At 37.4% G+C, this 19,034-nt stretch overlaps 1 protein-coding gene across 1 annotated transcript; it reads right to left on the reverse strand.

Annotated features, from left to right (window-relative positions):
- Window positions 1-3,662: 3,662 nt before the first annotated feature.
- Window positions 3,663-4,613, reverse strand: LOC122930674 (olfactory receptor 52K1-like). Its single transcript, XM_044284204.1, has one exon. It carries the CDS (start codon window positions 4,611-4,613, stop codon window positions 3,663-3,665), a length of 951 nt encoding a protein of 316 aa, XP_044140139.1.
- Window positions 4,614-19,034: the final 14,421 nt, after the last annotated feature.

Here is a 19,034-nt window from a genome sequence, read left to right on the forward strand (position 1 = left end):
ACCCATTAAGCCATCCCAGTAGCCCAGCTTGACAGGCAGCCTGTAAAAATCCCATATAAAGCAATAGTATTCTATTGTAGTCTATGGGACAAGTGACCAGAACATCACAGGTCTTAATCCCCTAAGGGGACTGAAAAGTACAGTGAAAAGAAAAGTTTCTTAAAAAAAAAAGTGAAAAAATAAACATTACACATTATTAGCATAGCTGTGTCCAAAAATAGTCAAACTAATAAAATATAAAATAAATAAACATAGCTGATTTACTGTTTTTGGTCACGTTAACCCCCAAAAATAAATTTTTTAAAAGATCACAAAAAAACTGCTACTCCCAAGATGACATAGAAGCACATTCACACTTGAAGGTGCCACTCTTACCAGACTGAGACTACCTTGGCGCTGGTAGGCGGGCACAGATGTGTTTTGATCATATTTTATCATATCAGAGTGAGGGCTTTGTCCATATATAATGTTTGCATCTATTGTGTTAGTGTATTATTTTCGGTGATTTTGCTGCAAAAAAAACAATCCCTGACACCACCTTGTAAACAAAATCATTAAGGCTACTTTCACACTAGCGTTGTTTTAATCCGGCGTTCAATTCCGACACCGGAACTGCCCGCCGGATCCGGAAAAACGTGTGAAAACGGATTACATTTGAATCCTGATCAGGCTTTCGATCACAATGGAAAAATGCATTGGAAAAAACGGATCCGCCATTTATGGACTTTAACTTTTTTTTCACATTTTTCGGGTTTAACATGCAAAAGCCGGATCCGTTTTGACTGAACACATGGGGCCGGATCCGGCGTTAATGCAAGTCAATGGGAAAAAAGCCTGATCAGGCGTTCAGTCAAAGTGTTCAGGCTTTTTGGCCGGAGGTAAAAATACTGCATGCTAGGTTTTTCTTAAAAGCCTGATCAGTCAAAAAGACTGAACAGAAGACATCCTGATGCATCCTGAAGGACTGACTCTCCATTCAGAATGCATTAGGATAAAACTGATCAGTTCTTTTCCGGATTTGAGCCTCTAGGACGGAACTCAGCGCCGGAAAAGAAAAACGCTAGTGTGAAAGTACCCTAAAAAGTTACTGGTGTCAGAGTAAGCCCATGCAAAGAAAAAAAACTGTAAAGGTTTGAATTTTTTTGTAAAGTAGTAAACATAATAGAAACAATATCAATTTGTTATCAGTGTAATCGCACACAGTGTAAACACAAAACCCCAGAATAGTGCCAGAAGGGCCTTTTTTCCCCACTATCACCCAACAAAGATTTTTTTTCACATTTTCCAATACAAGCTGTGGTTAATTCTGTGGTGCCATTAGAAAACACCAAAAACAAGCCCCGGTAACAGAAATGTGAATGGAAAATGTAAGAAGCTATTCCTTGGAGGGTGGGGAGGAAAAAAAAAAACTGGCCCGGTCCTAAAGGGGTTAAGATCAGTGAGAATTTACTTGTATCTTTTTTTCTTGGAAATATTGTAGCAATGTGTTCTCCTCCTATTGGTGTAAGTGACAGGTGGGTGTAGACCTTGGGGGTGTCCACTTGTCCCGCATCCTTTTGGGAGAGGTTGTCGCATCTTTTGCTTGGAATTCGGACTGAAGAAATTACAATCTTGGCTTTGGCGTTTCATCATTTAATGTTGTACAATAAATAGTAACTTTGCATTTATAGTTTTTTATTGCTGTTAAACTCTTGCATTTTATCTTTATTATTTTTTTCACATTTTAGCCCATGTGATGACCAAGCCGCTACAGGATTCAAGGACAATATCGTTACTGAGGGCAATACAAAAAACTGAGCAACTTCTGATCAGCAGGAGGATGAGGGGTAGATGGAGCAAGTGGTCACCAAGGCCTCAATTAAGGAGGGGTTCAGTTCTGCCTTTACTGGGTAGTAGTGTGCCGCACTGCACAGCAAAATTGCAGTGGTTTGCCGTAGTTTATCGGCACCGCAATTCATGAACCACAGCAATTCCTGGCAAACTGCTATGGCTTTGCTGTGCCGCACGATACACTACCACCCTACAACCGCGACATGGAAACCTTGCCTAAGGATTTGCAGGAGGAGCTACATGGGACAATTAACTAGTATTCATTTGACAGCTATCATGCCAAACTCTAGGAACCGAGGGGGAGAGGCACATTCTGAAACCACCCACAGAGCTTGTACCGCCCCTGCTTAAAAATAGAGCCATTATAAAAGTATTCAAACGCAATAAGCCTGAACGAAATTACATATCCAAGAGTCCAAGAAAGTAAGTGAACTTCATGGCTGCTCTTACTCCACGGTCATTGATATTTGTTTTTTAGTAGAGTTTGCATAAATGTAGCCACATCGTATTTGTCATTTAGCGCAAATTTCGGTACTTGGACAGCATGCTTTTGCATAAGACTGCATTTTCCAGCATTTATAGACTCTCCGTTATTAATATATTCTGGAAATCTTTTTTATCATGATATAGAAACAAGAGATGAGCGAAGTGGAATTTGATCAGAATTTCAGGATAAATTTGATTTGCCACAAAGCCAAATTTCCTCGTGCTTTGTGGTAGTGAATCGATTTAACCTGAAATAGTGTAAAAAACAAAAAAATCATACTTACCTCTTCCATTTGCTCGCGACAGGCCGGCCGCCACCATCAAGATCTCGGCCATAATCTATTGCATGGTGACTTATGACGTCACCATGCCGGACGGCGTGATGACGTCATTTCTGGCAGGGCAAAATTTTGCGCAAGATCTTCAAGCAAGATGGCGGCGGCTGGCCATTTTTTTCTGTTAATTTTACACCGTTTTTACTCTAAGATGCTGCGACCAGCTATGAACGCAGCTTTTGAAGGATACAATGACGGGGGGATGGCGATATCGCTGCTCCCTGTCATTGCACCCACTACTGAGCTTTATGATGAAGTAATTCATCACAAAGCAATTTTTTTTGTAAATGTATGCAAAGCAGCCAAATCAGACTTTCCAAAACTTCTCAAATCTATAATAGAAACTATTCCATAACAAATTCAGCTCAGCTGTATCTGTATGTAGTAATGGGCAAGATATGCCTTGTCAGTGTGATAGAGTGGAACCCTTACACCATAAACGTTCGACTACCTACCTGCAGCCATCCCTAGCAGGAGATTGGAAGCTTCTATATACAATATATACATTGTGCTCTATAATATCACAATGTACAGTAACTTCTGAGCTCCCCCTACTGGTGACTGCAGGCAGAAAGGATTGTATCCTATACCTCTAGACATTTTTTGAACTACTGTCACAAATGAAGATATGAGAAGGTCTCTACATAATCAAAACTCAAGTAATTTAGTTAGCATTTTTCTAAATGTTTCTGTTCTCTTTTTCTTTCAGTCGCCATTTTTGAGAACTCTACTTGCTGTCAGTGACATTACTCAAGGCCTGAATTCCTATTCTGCCCTAAGTTCACTGACATAACTACAATGAATCATTCCAGGAGCTCAGAATGATGTTGCTGCAGTGAATAACTTTACATCAGACTGTCTAACTAATGGAGGGGCCAAACTGTTGATTTGAATTTTGAATCTGAGCATGCTGCGAGTTCCAGTTTTGAAGCAGCTGAAGACCCACAGGTTGGCGACCACTGGTAAATCAAAGAATCAATACGTTTGTCTGAACTTTTTTCTGTCTGGGCTTCAACAATGATTTTGCAGTGAAATGCTATTCAGCTTGAAGAGCTTAAAAATTCTCACACGCAATTCGGTCATCTTCAGGCCATAGATCAGAGGATTCAGGATGAAGGGCATTAACAGACCATAAACTGATATAAACGTCCTCACCTCATAGGGTATAATCCTGGAGACATACCGGTAAAAAAAAACCTCAAAAAGTACATCTGTCACAAAATTGATAGTGGTTATGACTTGAGGGACACATGTGTTCATTGCCTTGGAGATGACCTCCTGAGAAGCTTTGGAACAGGCTTGTAGGATATAGATATAGGAAACCAATATAAGACTCAGCATTATGATCTGAGTGAAGAAGGTGACGAACAGCCCGTAAATATTATTGATGCTAGTGTCAATGCAAGAGAGTCTCACCACTGACCAGTTGTCACAGTAGATCTTCAAGATGACTGTGCCACACAAAGGCAGTCTCACCGTCAACATGATGTGTACGATCATAAGGGACACTGAGTAACAGCAAATTGCGGCAATAAACTTGTAGACCATGGGTAGTGACATTATGATATTGTACCTCAGGGGGTTACAGATGCACACGTAACGGTCAAAGGCCATAACGGTCAGGGTGGACATCTCAATTTTGACATAGACGTAGATGCAAAATATTTGTAGGATGCAGGCACCGTAGGAGATGGTATAGACATTATAAAGTAGATTTCTAAACAAACCAGGGAAAAAAGCTGAGCTTCCAAGTAGGGCATTGAAGCAAAGTGCGCATATTAAGATGTACATGGGCTCCTGTAGAGCCTTGTGTGTGGTGATCGTAATGATGACTCCACCATTGGTGATGATGATCAGGATGTAGCCGAAAAATGCTAACATGCAATACAGATATCTCATTGTAGACATCTCTACAAAGTTGAGGACCAGTACTGAGGGTTGACGGAAGGAGACATTTTCCATCACGTGTTTCTTCCTTGATATAAGTTCCTGTAAATCAACATATAGACAGTGTTATTTCTTGCTCTGTAAATATGTAACATGGGTGGGGATGATGGTTCCCTTTAGGAAAGACCATAAATCATAGCTTTACCATGTTTTTGTTTGGTACTCAAGCTGTCAGGCAGCAATTACACCAGGTTCCCAACGTATCAGAGATAAGTGAACTAGTACCTCTCAGAACCATACCAGAGGAAAAAAAATAAAATTAAGGAAAGGAAAAAAAAATCTGCTTCAATTTACAAAATTAGTGTCCAAGTCATATTATTACTAAAGATATAAAGTAATTGAAAGAAAATCAGCTGAACATTAAAACATTTCAAATAAGCACATTCCCAGGTCTCCCTGAGAGACAGGTGCAACCAAAAGTCCAAAAACAGGTAACAAAATAATAATAGGAGCAATCAGGCTGAAGGCGTCAAAGCATCATCCTCGAACAAAAACTCGAGGATGATGGAACATGTGACATACAAAGAATCACTGACCTAGTGGAAACGTACAAGAAACCCCGGCATGAATGGGGATGGCAAGCAGAAAAAACAATACAAAGAACCCAAAAAGATCTCCTCAAATCACCAATGATGGATGCAGGAGAGTGGCAGGGCACTATAATATGAGAAGAGCCACCCCATGGGCATTGGCTCATTGTGGTGCAACATAATGAAGGTTCTGTCTACATTTATTGTTTTCACCTCCGCACTGCCCCTCCACCATGATGCTTTCACCTCTCATGGCAAATGAAACTGCAAAACCTGAAACCTATGGTTCTGGTTTTTAAAATATATTATATTTATATTTTACGTTTTTGAAAGTTAACATTAAATAGTAATGTAGAGCTGGGAGCTGACTGCACCACATAAGAGATCGCTTTAAGTTCTGCCACATAACTTCCTCGATTTTTCACTATGGAGAGTGTGGTTACCAGTTATCAAACATTGCTGGGTAAGTTTTATGGCAGGGATGCTCAACCTGCGGTCCTCCAGCTGTAAAACTACAACTCCCACCATGCCCTGCTGTAGGCTGATAGCTATAAGCTGTTTGGGCATGCTGGGAGTTGTAGTTTTGCCACAGCTGGAGAGCAGCAGGTTGAACATGCCTGTTTTATGGGAATGTGTGAATACTGGGGCTCCATGTTAGGCTACTATCACACTAGCGGCAGCCTTGTCGATCAGACTGTTCCGGGGGGTGAAGAGCCTGTCGGATCCGTGCTGCTGCTAGTGCGCGTGTGCCGGTAAAAGTCTGCTCTGGGAGGCGGCCGAGAGGCGGCCGGAATAAAACTACCAAATGTGAAAGTAGCCTTAACTGCTCGTCCCATAGATGCATTCAATCTGTCTATGGAGGTAGCAATCTTTAATTTGACGCATAGGCGGCTAATTACACGGTAGCTGCAGACTTTACATTACTACATAACAAAATCCATAGAAAGCCGAATTAACATTTGCTGCAGCTGTATAATTATTGTGTGATAAACGTCAAGTTAAGGATTGCTATATCTGTACATAAAGAAAATATAAAGCTTACAGATTGAATCTATGGCAGATACAGAGCATTTGGAAACTCTTCAGAACCTTTCACTTTTTCACATTTTGTTATATTGCGGCCTTGTGCTAAAATAGAAAAAAAACTATTTTTGCCCCCTTGGCTAATTTATTGAAAAGAAAAACTACAATCTTGTATTGACATAAGTATTAAGCCCCTTTACTCGGGACATAAGTATTCAGCCCTTTTACTTGCGACATAGGTCTTCAGACCCTTTACTCGGGACATAAGTATTCAGATACTTTACTCGGGACAAAAGTATTCAGAACTTTAACTAGGAACATAAGTATTCAGCCCCTTTACTTGAGACATAAATATTCAGTCCCCCTACTGAGGATATGTCTTCAGCTCCTTTGCCCATTACTTAGTTGAAGCCCATTTAGCAGTGATTACAGCCTCCAGGCTTCTTGGAGATGATGCCACAAGGTTTGCACACCTGGATTTGGGGATTTTCAGCCATTCTTCTCTGCAGATCCTCTCAAGGGCTGTCGGTGGACAGCCAATTTCAGGACTCTCCAGAGGTATTCCATTGGGTTCAGTGCTCTGGTTGGGACACTCAAGGATATTCCCAGAGTTGTCTCTAAGCTGCTCTTGTCTTGTCTGTGTGCTTATGGTCATTATCTTGTTGGAAGGTGAACTTCTGGCCCAGTCTGAGGTCCAGAGCTCTGGATCAGGTTCTCGTTAAGAATATCTCTGTACTCTGCTCCTCAGCTTTCCCTCCACCCTGACCGGTCTCCCTGCCCCTCAGCATGATGCTGCCACCACCATGCTTCACTGTAGGGATGGTATTGGGCAGGTGATAAGCAGGGTTTGGTTTCCTCCAGACATGACACTTAAAAGTAAGGCCAAAAAGTTCAGTCTTGGTTTCAGCAGTGCAGAGAACTGTGTTTCCCACAGTCTGAAAGCCCTTAAGTAGTTTTTTTTAAAACTCCAGATGGCTTTCATCAAATACCCCAAAGCAGTACAATATATTATGCAGGGAGCCCCTGAGGAGTCGGTGCAGAGGCTGGGAGTAGTAGTAGCACTGATGAGGTGTCACAGTGTACTCCCTCAGGCCATTTCTCCCTGGGGATCAGTGCAGTGGAAAGGTGGTTTGAATAATCAGGCCAGAAGTGAAAGTATAAAAGTGTCTCTTTACTTTGTGCAAAAGATAACTTGTGGTACATCTAGCAGTAGTACTGTAGGGTACCAGATGGTGAGGTATGGTGGTTGCATATGTGGCAATTGAATGGCACTTGCAGGCACTTGTGGACATAGGTGTTCACTATCAAGGTCAGGCTCAGTGTTAGTCTGGCCTGGGTATTGCTTAGGTGATGGTTGTCTGAGCTATATTTCCTCACCTGCAGCAGGGTCTGTAAAGCTGTAGTTTTCTGGTCACTCTGTTGACTACATATACTGCAGCATTTAAAATGGAAGTAGTTTGGATTCTGTGAATCTCCCAGGATTAGTGGTCTGACAGGAGAACTGGATCAGATCCTTTAAAGAGTGAGCTCAAGCATGTGCTTCCTTCCTTTTCTATGTTTAGATTTGTATTTCTCCTCCTGGCATGAAGTAGGACCAGCCCTCTCCCACCATGAGGAGAATAACAGGGTGACTAACCCTGTCCCTTTCAACCATACCTCCTCTGTTGGTGTACTGGGCATAAACAGTAGTGATGAGCGGCAGTAGAATATTCATCATATATTTGCGAATTCGAGAATTTGCGATTATATTCTTCATTGCGAAAATCGGCAATGTAATATTCGCGTAATGCGTGCGAAATACAGGCATGCGTCACTTATGCTACATTTGTCAAGCTGGTATAAGTTTCCTGAGACTGGAGAAAATGGTTGGAACGGCAGAACATTAGAATAGCTTTATATGCAGATAGAGTGCTCCAATATATTTGCGCTTGCGAATTTTTGGCAATTAATGATGCGCATATTTTTTCCGCAATATGTGCATCTTGTGACATCACAACTAGGGTTGAGCGAAACGGAACTGTAAAGTTCGGGTTCATACCGAACTTTAGTATTTTTGGACTCCGGACCTGAACCCGAACTTTTCAGTAAAAGTTTGGGTTCGGGGCTCGGCTAGTTAAAGGTGCTTTTTGAAAGGCTGCTAATGGCATGGCTGTGAATAACCAGTGCAGCATGTGACTCAGCCTCTATATAAGGCTATATACACTCTGCTCTGATTAGTGTAGGGATAGGATGCTGCTGTTGTGAGGAAGAGAATTACTCAGCGATCTATAGCGATTTTGTTTTGTGGGTGCCGTGCACAATATTTTTTCACTGCCCTGAGCCCAGTGACAATGAAAAATAACTTTTAATCGTCTGTTAGTTAGGTGGGCGTTGGCGGCCATATTATGTAAGTTCAGTGCACCAGCACAGCATATGTGCTTTTGTGACAGTCAAATACAAGCTTAAAATACTGCAATTATATTCTGGATTTTTAAAAATGACCCATTTTTGGCAATACCCTACATCTGGTGCCTTTGCTGCATATTTCAGTATAAAATACAAGCTTGAAATACTGCCATAATATTATGGGTTTAAAAAAACACCCATTTTTAGCAATACCCTAAATCTGGGGCCTTTGCTGCATTTGTCAGTATGAAATACAAGCTTGAAATACTGCAATAATATTCTTTTATTTAAAAAACAACAATTTTGGGAAAAATACATAATTTCCGACCTTTGCTGCATCTGTCAGTGTGACATAAAAGCTTAAAATACTGCAATAATATTCTGAGTTTAAAAAAATACCCATTTTGGGCAATACCCTATATCTGGGGCCTTTGCTGCATTTGTCAGTGGGAAATACAAGCTTAAAATACTGCAATAATATTCTGGGTTTACAAAAACACTCATTTTTGACTATACCCTACATCCGGGGCCTTTGCTGCATTTGTCCGTGTGAAATACAAGCTTGAAATACTGCAATAATATTATGGGTTGAAAAAAACTCCCATTTTAGGCAATACCCTACATCTGGGGCCTTTGCTGCATTTGTCAGTGGGAAATACAAGCTTGAAATACTGCGATAATATTCTGGGTTTAAAAAAATACCCATTTTTGGCAATACCCTACACCTGGGGCCTTTGCTGCATTTGTCAGTGTGAAATACAAGCTTGAAATACTGTAATAATATTATTATTTTTTTAAATAAAAAAAAATTGGGGCAAAATACATAATTTGCGACCTTTGCTGTATCTGTCAGTGTGAAATACAAGTTTGAAATACTGCAATAATATTCTGAGTTAAAAAAATGTACCCATATTAGGCAATACCCTACATCTGGGGCCTTTGCTGCATTTGTCAGCGTGAAATACAAGCTTGAAATACTGCAATAATATTTTGGGTTGAAAAAAACACCCATTTTAGGCAATACCCTACATCTGGGGCCTTTGCTGCATTTGTCAGTGTGAAATACAAGCTTGAAATACTGCAATAATATTCTGGGTTTAAAAAAATACTCATTTTTGGCTATACCCTACATCCGGGGCCTTTGCAGCATTTGTCAGTGTGAAATACAAGCTTGAAATACTGCAATAATATTATGGGTTGAAAAAAACACCCATTTTAGGCAATACCCTACATCTGGGCCCTTTGCTGCATTTGTCAGTGGGAAATACAAGCTTGAAATACTGCAATAATTTTCTGGGTTTAAAAAAATACAAATTTTTGGCAATACCCTACACCTGGGGCCTTTGCTGCATTTGTCAGTGTGAAATACAAGCTTGAAATACTGTAATAATATTATTATTCTTTTAAATAAAAAAAATTTGGGCAAAATACATAATTTGCAACCTTTGCTGTATCTGTCAGTTTGAAATACAAGTTTGAAATACTGCAATAATATTCTGAGTTGAAAAAAAGAAATACCCATTTTAGGCAATACCCTACATCTGGGGCCTTTGCTGCATTTGTCAGTGGGAAATACAAGCTTGAAATACTGCAATAATATTCTGGGTTAAAAAAATAAAAAAAATTGGAAATACCCTACATCTGGGGCATTTGCTGCATTTGTCAGTGTGAAATACAAGCTTGAAATACTGCAATAATATTATTTTATTTAAAAAACAACAAATTTGGGCAAAATACATAATTTGCAACTTTTGCTGCATTTGTCAGTGTGAAATACAAGCTTAAAATACTGCAATAATATTCTAGGTTTAAAAAAATACCCATTTTGGGCAATACCCTATATCTGGGGCCTTTGCTGCATTTATCAGTGGGAAATACAAGCTTAAAATACTGCAATAATATTCTGGGTTTAAAAAAACACCCATTTTGGGCAATACCATATCTGGGGTCTTTGCTGCATTTGTCAGTGTGAAATACAAGCTCGAAATACTGCAATATAATGCTGTTATTAAAAAAACACCCATATTCGGCAAAATACATAATTTACGGCCTTTGCTGCATCTGTCAGTGTGAAATACAAGCTTGAAATACTGCAATAATATTCTGGGTTAAAAACAAAAACCCATTTTGGGCAATACCATATCTGGGGTCTTTGCTGCATTTGTCAGTGTGAAATAGAAGCTTTAAATACTGCAATAACATTCTGTGTTAAAAAAATTAAATACAAATAATTTGGCAATACCCTACATCTGGGGCATTTGCTGCATTTGTCAGTGTGAAATACAAGCTTGAAATACTGGAATAATATGATGTTATTAAAAAAAACACCCATATGCGGCAAAATACATAATTTGCGGCCTTTGCTGCATCTGTCAGTGTGACAAACAAGCTTAAAATACTACAATAATTATCTGAGTTAAAAATACCCATTTTGGGCAATACCCTATATCTGGGGCCTTTGCTGCATTTGTCAGTGTGAAATAGAAACTTTAAATACTGCAATAACATTCTGGGTTAAAAAAATAAATACAAATAATTTGGCAATACCCTACATCTGGGGCATTTGCTGCATTTGTCAGTGTGAAATACAAGCTTGAAATACTGGAATAATATGCTGTTATTAAAAAATAACACCCATATGCGGCAAAATACATAATTTGCGGCCTTTGCTGCATCTGTCAGTGTGACAAACAAGCTTAAAATAATACAATAATTATCTGAGTTAAAAATACCCATTTTGGGCAATACCCTATATCTGGGGCCTTTGCTGCATTTGTCAGTGGGAAATACAAGCTTAAAATACTGCAATAATATTCTGAGTTTAAAAAAATACCCATTTTTGACTATACCCTACATCCGGGGCCTTGGCTGCATTTGTCAGTGTGCAATACAAGCTTGAAATACTGCAATAATATTCTGGGTTGAAAAAAAGACCCATTTTAGGCAATACACTACATCTGGGGCCTTTGCTGCATTTGCCAGTGTGAAATACAAGCTTGAAATACAGCAATAATATTCTGGGTTTAAAAATATATCCATTTTTGGTTATACCCTACATCCAGGGCCTTTTCTGCATTTGTTAGTGTAAAATACAAGCTTGAAATACTGCAATAATATTCTAGTTAAAAAATAAAAATAAATTTTTGGAAATACTATACATCTGGGTCCTTTGCTGCATTTGTTAGTGTGAAATACAAGCTTGAAATACTGCAATAATATTCTGAGTTTAAAATAATACCCATTTTGGGCTATACCCTATATCTGGGGCCTTTACTGCATTTGTCAGTGGGAAATGCAAGCTTAAAATATTGCAATAATATTCTGGGTTTAAAAAAACACCCATTTTAGGCAATACCCTACATCTGGGGCTTTTGCTGCATTTGTCAGTGTGAAATACAAGCTTGAAATACTGCATAATATTCTGGGTTGAAAAAAATAATAATTTGGGCAATACCCTACACCTGGGGCCTTTGCTGCATTTGTCAGTGTAAAATACAAGCTTGAAATACTGCAACAATATTCTTTTATTTAAAAAACAACAATTTGGGGAAAAATACATAATTTCCAAACTTTGCTGCATCTGTCAGTGTGACATACAAGCTTAAAATACTGCAATAATATTCTGAGTTAAAAAAAATACCCATTTTGGGAAATACCCTATATCTGGGGCCTTTGCTGCATTTGTCAGTGGGAAATACAGGCTTAAAATACTGCAATAATATTCTGGGTTTAAAAAAACACTCATTTTTGGCTATGCCCTACATCCGGGGCCTTTGCTGCATTTGTCAGTGTGAAATACAAGCTTGAAATACTGCAATAATATTCTGGGTTGAAAAAAACACCTATTTTAGGCAATACCCTACATCTGGGGCCTTTGCTGCATTTGTCAGTGGGAAATACAAGCTTAAAATACTGCAATAATATTCTGGGTTTAAAAAAACACCCATTTTTGGCTATACCCTACATCTGGGGCCTTTGCTGCATTTGTCAGTGTGAAATACAAGCTGGAAATACTGCAATAATATTCTGGGTTGAAAAAAACACCCATTTTAGGCAATACCCTACATCTGGGGCCTTTGCTGCATTTGTCAGTGTGAAATACAAGCTTGAAATACTGCATAATATTCTGGGTTAAAAAAAAACACCCAATTTTGGCAATACCCTACATCTGGGGCCTTTGCTGCATTTGTCAGTGTGAAATACAAGCTTGAAATACTGCAATAATATTCTTTTATTTAAAAAACAACAATTTTGGATAAAATACATAATTTCCAACCTTTGCTGCATCTGTCAGTGTGACATACAAGCTTAAAATACTGCAATAATATTCTGAGTTTAAAAAAATACCCATTTTGGGCAATACCCTATATCTGGGGCCTTTGCTGCATTTGTCAGTGGGAAATACAAGCTTAAAATACTGCAATAATATTCTGGGTTTACAAAAACACTCATTTTTGGCTATACCCTACATCCGGGGCCTTTGCTGCATTTGTCAGTGTGAAATACAAGCTTGAAATACTGCAATAATATTATGGGTTGAAAAAAACTCCCATTTTAGGCAATACCCTACATCTGGGGCCTTTGCTGCATTTGTCAGTGGGAAATACAAGCTTGAAATACTGCAATAATATTCTGGGTTTAAAAAAATACCAATTTTTGGCAATACCCTACACCTGGGGCCTTTGCTGCATTTGTCAGTGTGAAATACAAGCTTGAAATACTGTAATAATATTATTTTTTTTTAAATAAAAAAAAATGTGGGCAAAATACATAATTTGCGACCTTTGCTGTATCTGTCAGTGTGAAATACAAGTTTGAAATACTGCAATAATATTCTGAGTTAAAAAAAAGAAATACCGATTTTAGGCAATACCCTACATCTGGGGCCTTTGCTGCATTTGTCAGTGGGAAATACAAGCTTGAAATACTGCAATAATATTCTGGGTTAAAAAAATAAAAAAAATTGGCAATACCCTACATCTGGGGCATTTGCTGCATTTGTCAGTGTGAAATACAAGCTTGAAATACTGCAATAATATTATTTTATTTAAAAAACAACAATTCTGGGCAAAATACATAATTTGCAACCTTTGCTGCATTTGTCAGTGTGAAATACAAGCTTAAAATACTGCAATAATATTCTAGGTTTAAAAAAATACCCATTTTGGCCAATACCCTATATCTGGGGCCTTTGCTGCATTTATCAGTGGGAAATACAAGCTTAAAATACTGCAAAAATATTCTGGGTTTAAAAAAACACCCATTTTGGGCAATACCATATCTGGGGTCTTTGCTGCATTTGTCAGTGTGAAATACAAGCTCGAAATACTGCAATATAATGCTGTTATTAAAAAAACACCCATATTCGGCAAAATACATAATTTACGGCCTTTGCTGCATCTGTCAGTGTGAAATACAAGCTTGAAATACTGCAATAATATTCTGGGTTAAAAACAAAAACCCATTTTGGGCAATACCATATCTGGGGTCTTTGCTGCATTTGTCAGTGTGAAATAGAAGCTTTAAATACTGCAATAACATTCTGGGTTAAAAAAATAAATACAAATAATTTGGCAATACCCTACATCTGGGGCATTTGCTGCATTCGTCAGTGTGAAATACAAGCTTGAAATACTGGAATAATATGCTGTTATTAAAAAAAACACCCATATGCGGCAAAATACATAATTTGCGGCCTTTGCTGCATCTGTCAGTGTGACAAACAAGCTTAAAATACTACAATAATTATCTGAGTTAAAAATACCCATTTTGGGCAATACCCTATATCTGGGGACTTTGCTGCATTTGTCAGTGGGAAATACAAGCTTAAAATACTGCAATAATATTCTGGGTTTACAAAAACACTCATTTTTGGCTATACCCTACATCCGGGGCCTTTGCTGCATTTGTCAGTGTGAAATACAAGCTTGAAATACTGCAATAATATTATGGGTTGAAAAAAACTCCCATTTTAGGCAATACCCTACATCTGGGGCCTTTGCTGCATTTGTCAGTGTGAAATACAAGCTTGAAATACAGCAATAATATTCAGGGTTTAAAAATATATCCATTTTTGGTTATACCCTACATCCAGGGCCTTTTCTGCATTTGTTAGTGTAAAATACAAGCTTGAAATACTGCAATAATATTCTAGTTAAAAAATAAAAATAAATTTTTGGCAATACTCTACATCTGGGTCCTTTGCTGCATTTTTTAGTGTGAAATACAAGCTTGAAATACTGCAATAATATTCTGAGTTTAAAATAATACCCATTTTGGGCTATACCCTATATCTGGGGCCTTTACTGCATTTGTCAGTGGGAAATGCAAGCTTAAAATATTGCAATAATATTCTGGGTTTAAAAAAACACCCATTTTAGGCAATACCCTACATCTGGGGCTTTTGCTGCATTTGTCAGTGTGAAATACAAGCTTGAAATACTGCATAATATTCTGGGTTTAAAAAAAAAAAATATGTGGGCAATATTTACATCTGGGGCCTTTGCTGCATTTGTCAGTGTAAAATACAAGCTTGAAATACTGCAATAATATTATTTTATTTAAAAAACAACAATTCTGGGCAAAATACATAATTTGCAACCTTTGCTGCATTTGTCAGTGTGAAATACAAGCTTAAAATACTGCAATAATATTCTAGGTTTAAAAAAATACCCATTTTGGGCAATACCCTATATCTGGGGCCTTTGCTGCATTTATCAGTGGGAAATACAAGCTTAAAATACTGCAATAATATTCTGGGTTTAAAAAAACACCCATTTTGGGCAATACCATATCTGGGGTCTTTGCTGCATTTGTCAGTGTGAAATACAAGCTCGAAATACTGCAATATAATGCTGTTATCAAAAAAACACCCATATTCGGCAAAATACATAATTTACGGCCTTTGCTGCATCTGTCAGTGTGAAATACAAGCTTGAAATACTGCAATAATATTCTGGGTTAAAAACAAAAACCCATTTTGGGCAATACCATATCTGGGGTCTTTGCTGCATTTGTCAGTGTGAAATAGAAGCTTTAAATACTGTAATAACATTCTGGGTTAAAAAAATAAATACAAATAATTTGGCAATACCCTACATCTGGGGCATTTGCTGCATTTGTCATTTTGAAATAGAAGCTTGAAATTCTGGAATAATATGCTGTTATTAAAAAAAACACCCATATGCGGCAAAATACATAATTTGCGGCCTTTGCTGCATCTGTCAGTGTGACAAACAAGCTTAAAATACTACAATAATTATCTGAGTTAAAAATACCCATTTTGGGCAATACCCTATATCTGGGGCCTTTGCTGCATTTGTCAGTGGGAAATACAAGCTTAAAATACTGCAATAATATTCTGGGTTTACAAAAACACTCATTTTTGGCTATACCCTACATCCGGGGCCTTTGCTGCATTTGTCCGTGTGAAATACAAGCTTGAAATACTGCAATAATATTATGGGTTGAAAAAAACTCCCATTTTAGGCAATACCCTACATCTGGGGCCTTTGCTGCATTTGTCAGTGGGAAATACAAGCTTGAAATACTGCAATAATATTCTGGGTTTAAAAAAATACCCATTTTTGGCAATACCCTACACCTGGGGCCTTTGCTGCATTTGTCAGTGTGAAATACAAGCTTGAAATACTGTAATAATATTATTTTTTTTTTAAATAAAAAAAAATTTGGGCAAAATACATAATTTGCGACCTTTGCTGTATCTGTCAGTGTGAAATACAAGTTTGAAATACTGCAATAATATTCTGAGTTAAAAAAATATACCCATATTAGGCAATACCCTACATCTGGGGCCTTTGCTGCATTTGTCAGTGTGAAATACAAGCTTGAAATACTGCAATAATATTATGGGTTGAAAAAAACACCCATTTTAGGCAATACCCTACATCTGGGGCCTTTGCTGCATTTGTCAGTTTGAAATACAAGCTTGAAATACTGCAATAATTTTCTGGGTTTAAAAAAATACACATTTTTGGCTATACCCTACACCTGGGGCCTTTGCTGCATTTGTCAGTGTGAAATACAAGCTTGACATACTGTAATAATATTATTATTCTTTTAAATAAAAAAAATTTGGGCAAAATACATAATTTGTGACCTTTGCTGTATCTGTCAGTGTGAAATACAAGTTTGAAATACTGCAATAATATTCTGAGTTAAAAAAAAAGAAATACCCATTTTAGGCAATACCCTACATCTGGGGCCTTTGCTGCATTTGTCAGTGGGAAATACAAGTTTGAAATACTGCAATAATATTCTGGGTTAAAAAAATAAAAAAAATTGGCAAAAACCTACATCTGGGGCATTTGCTGCATTTGTCAGTGTGAAATACAAGCTTGAAATACTGCAATAATATTATTTTATTTAAAAAACAACAATTTTGGGCAAAATACATAATTTGCAACCTTTGCTGCATTTGTCAGTGTGAAATACAAGCTTAAAATACTGCAATAATATTCTAGGTTTAAAAAAATACCCATTTTGGCCAATACCCTATATCTGGGGCCTTTGCTGCATTTATCAGTGGGAAATACAAGCTTAAAATACTGCAATAATATTCTGGGTTTAAAAAAACACCCATTTTGGGCAATACCATATCTGGGGTCTTTGCTGCATTTGTCAGTGTGAAATACAAGCTCGAAATACTGCAATATAATGCTGTTATAAAAAAAACACCCATATTCGGCAAAATACATAATTTACAGCCTTTGCTGCATCTGTCAGTGTGAAATACAAGCTTGAAATACTGCAATAATATTCTGGGTTAAAAACAAAAACCCATTTTGGGCAATACCATATCTGGGGTCTTTGCTGCATTTGTCAGTGTGAAATAGAAGCTTTAAATACTGTAATAACATTCTGGGTTAAAAAAATAAATACAAATAATTTGGCAATACCCTACATCTGGGGCATTTGCTGCATTTGTCATTTTGAAATAGAAGCTTGAAATTCTGGAATAATATGCTGTTATTAAAAAAAACACCCATATGCGGCAAAATACATAATTTGCGGCCTTTGCTGCATCTGTCAGTGTGACAAACAAGCCTAAAATACTACAATAATTATCTGAGTTAAAAATACCCATTTTGGGCAATACCCTATATCTGGGGCCTTTGCTGCATTTGTCAGTGGGAAATACAAGCTTAAAATACTGCAATAATATTCTGGGTTTACAAAAACACTCATTTTTGGCTATACCCTACATCCGGGGCCTTTGCTGCATTTGTCCGTGTGAAATACAAGCTTGAAATACTGCAATAATATTATGGGTTGAAAAAAACTCCCATTTTAGGCAATACCCTACATCTGGGGCCTTTGCTGCATTTGTCAGTGGGAAATACAAGCTTGAAATACTGCAATAATATTCTGGGTTTAAAAAAATACCCATTTTTGGCAATACCCTACACCTGGGGCCTTTGCTGCATTTGTCAGTGTGAAATACAAGCTTGAAATACTGTAATAATATTATTTTTTTTTAAATAAAAAAAAATTTGGGCAAAATACATAATTTGCGACCTTTGCTGTATCTGTCAGTGTGAAATACAAGTTTGAAATACTGCAATAATATTCTGAGTTAAAAAAATATACCCATATTAGGCAATACCCTACATCTGGGGCCTTTGCTGCATTTGTCAGTGTGAAATACAAGCTTGAAATACTGCAATAATATTATGGGTTGAAAAAAACACCCATTTTAGGCAATACCCTACATCTGGGGCCTTTGCTGCATTTGTCAGTTTGAAATACAAGCTTGAAATACTGCAATAATTTTCTGGGTTTAAAAAAATACACATTTTTGGCTATACCCTACACCTGGGGCCTTTGCTGCATTTGTCAGTGTGAAATACAAGCTTGACATACTGTAATAATATTATTATTCTTTTAAATAAAAAAATTTGGGCAAAATACATAATTTGTGACCTTTGCTGTATCTGTCAGTGTGAAATACAAGTTTGAAATACTGCAATAATATTCTGAGTTAAAAAAAAAGAAATACCCATTTTAGGCAATACCCTACATCTGGGGCCTTTGCTGCATTTGTCAGTGGGAAATACAAGTTTGAAATACTGCAATAATATTCTGGGTTAAAAAAATAAAAAAATTGGCAAAAACCTACATCTGGGGCATTTGCTGCATTTGTCAGTGTGAAATACAAGCTTGAAATACTGCAATAATATTATTTTATTTAAAAAACAACAATTTTGGGCAAAATACATAATTTGCAACCTTTGCTGCATTTGTCAGTGTGAAATACAAGCTTAAAATACTGCAATAATATTCTAGGTTTAAAAAAATACCCATTTTGGCCAATACCCTATATCTGGGGCCTTTGCTGCATTTATCAGTGGGAAATACAAGCTTAAAATACTGCAATAATATTCTGGGTTTAAAAAAACACCCATTTTGGGCAATACCATATCTGGGGTCTTTGCTGCATTTGTCAGTGTGAAATACAAGCTCGAAATACTGCAATATA

The sequence above is a fragment of the Bufo gargarizans genome, chromosome 3 (assembly GCF_014858855.1).
Source record: "Bufo gargarizans isolate SCDJY-AF-19 chromosome 3, ASM1485885v1, whole genome shotgun sequence".
Classification (NCBI taxonomy): domain Eukaryota; kingdom Metazoa; phylum Chordata; class Amphibia; order Anura; family Bufonidae; genus Bufo; species Bufo gargarizans.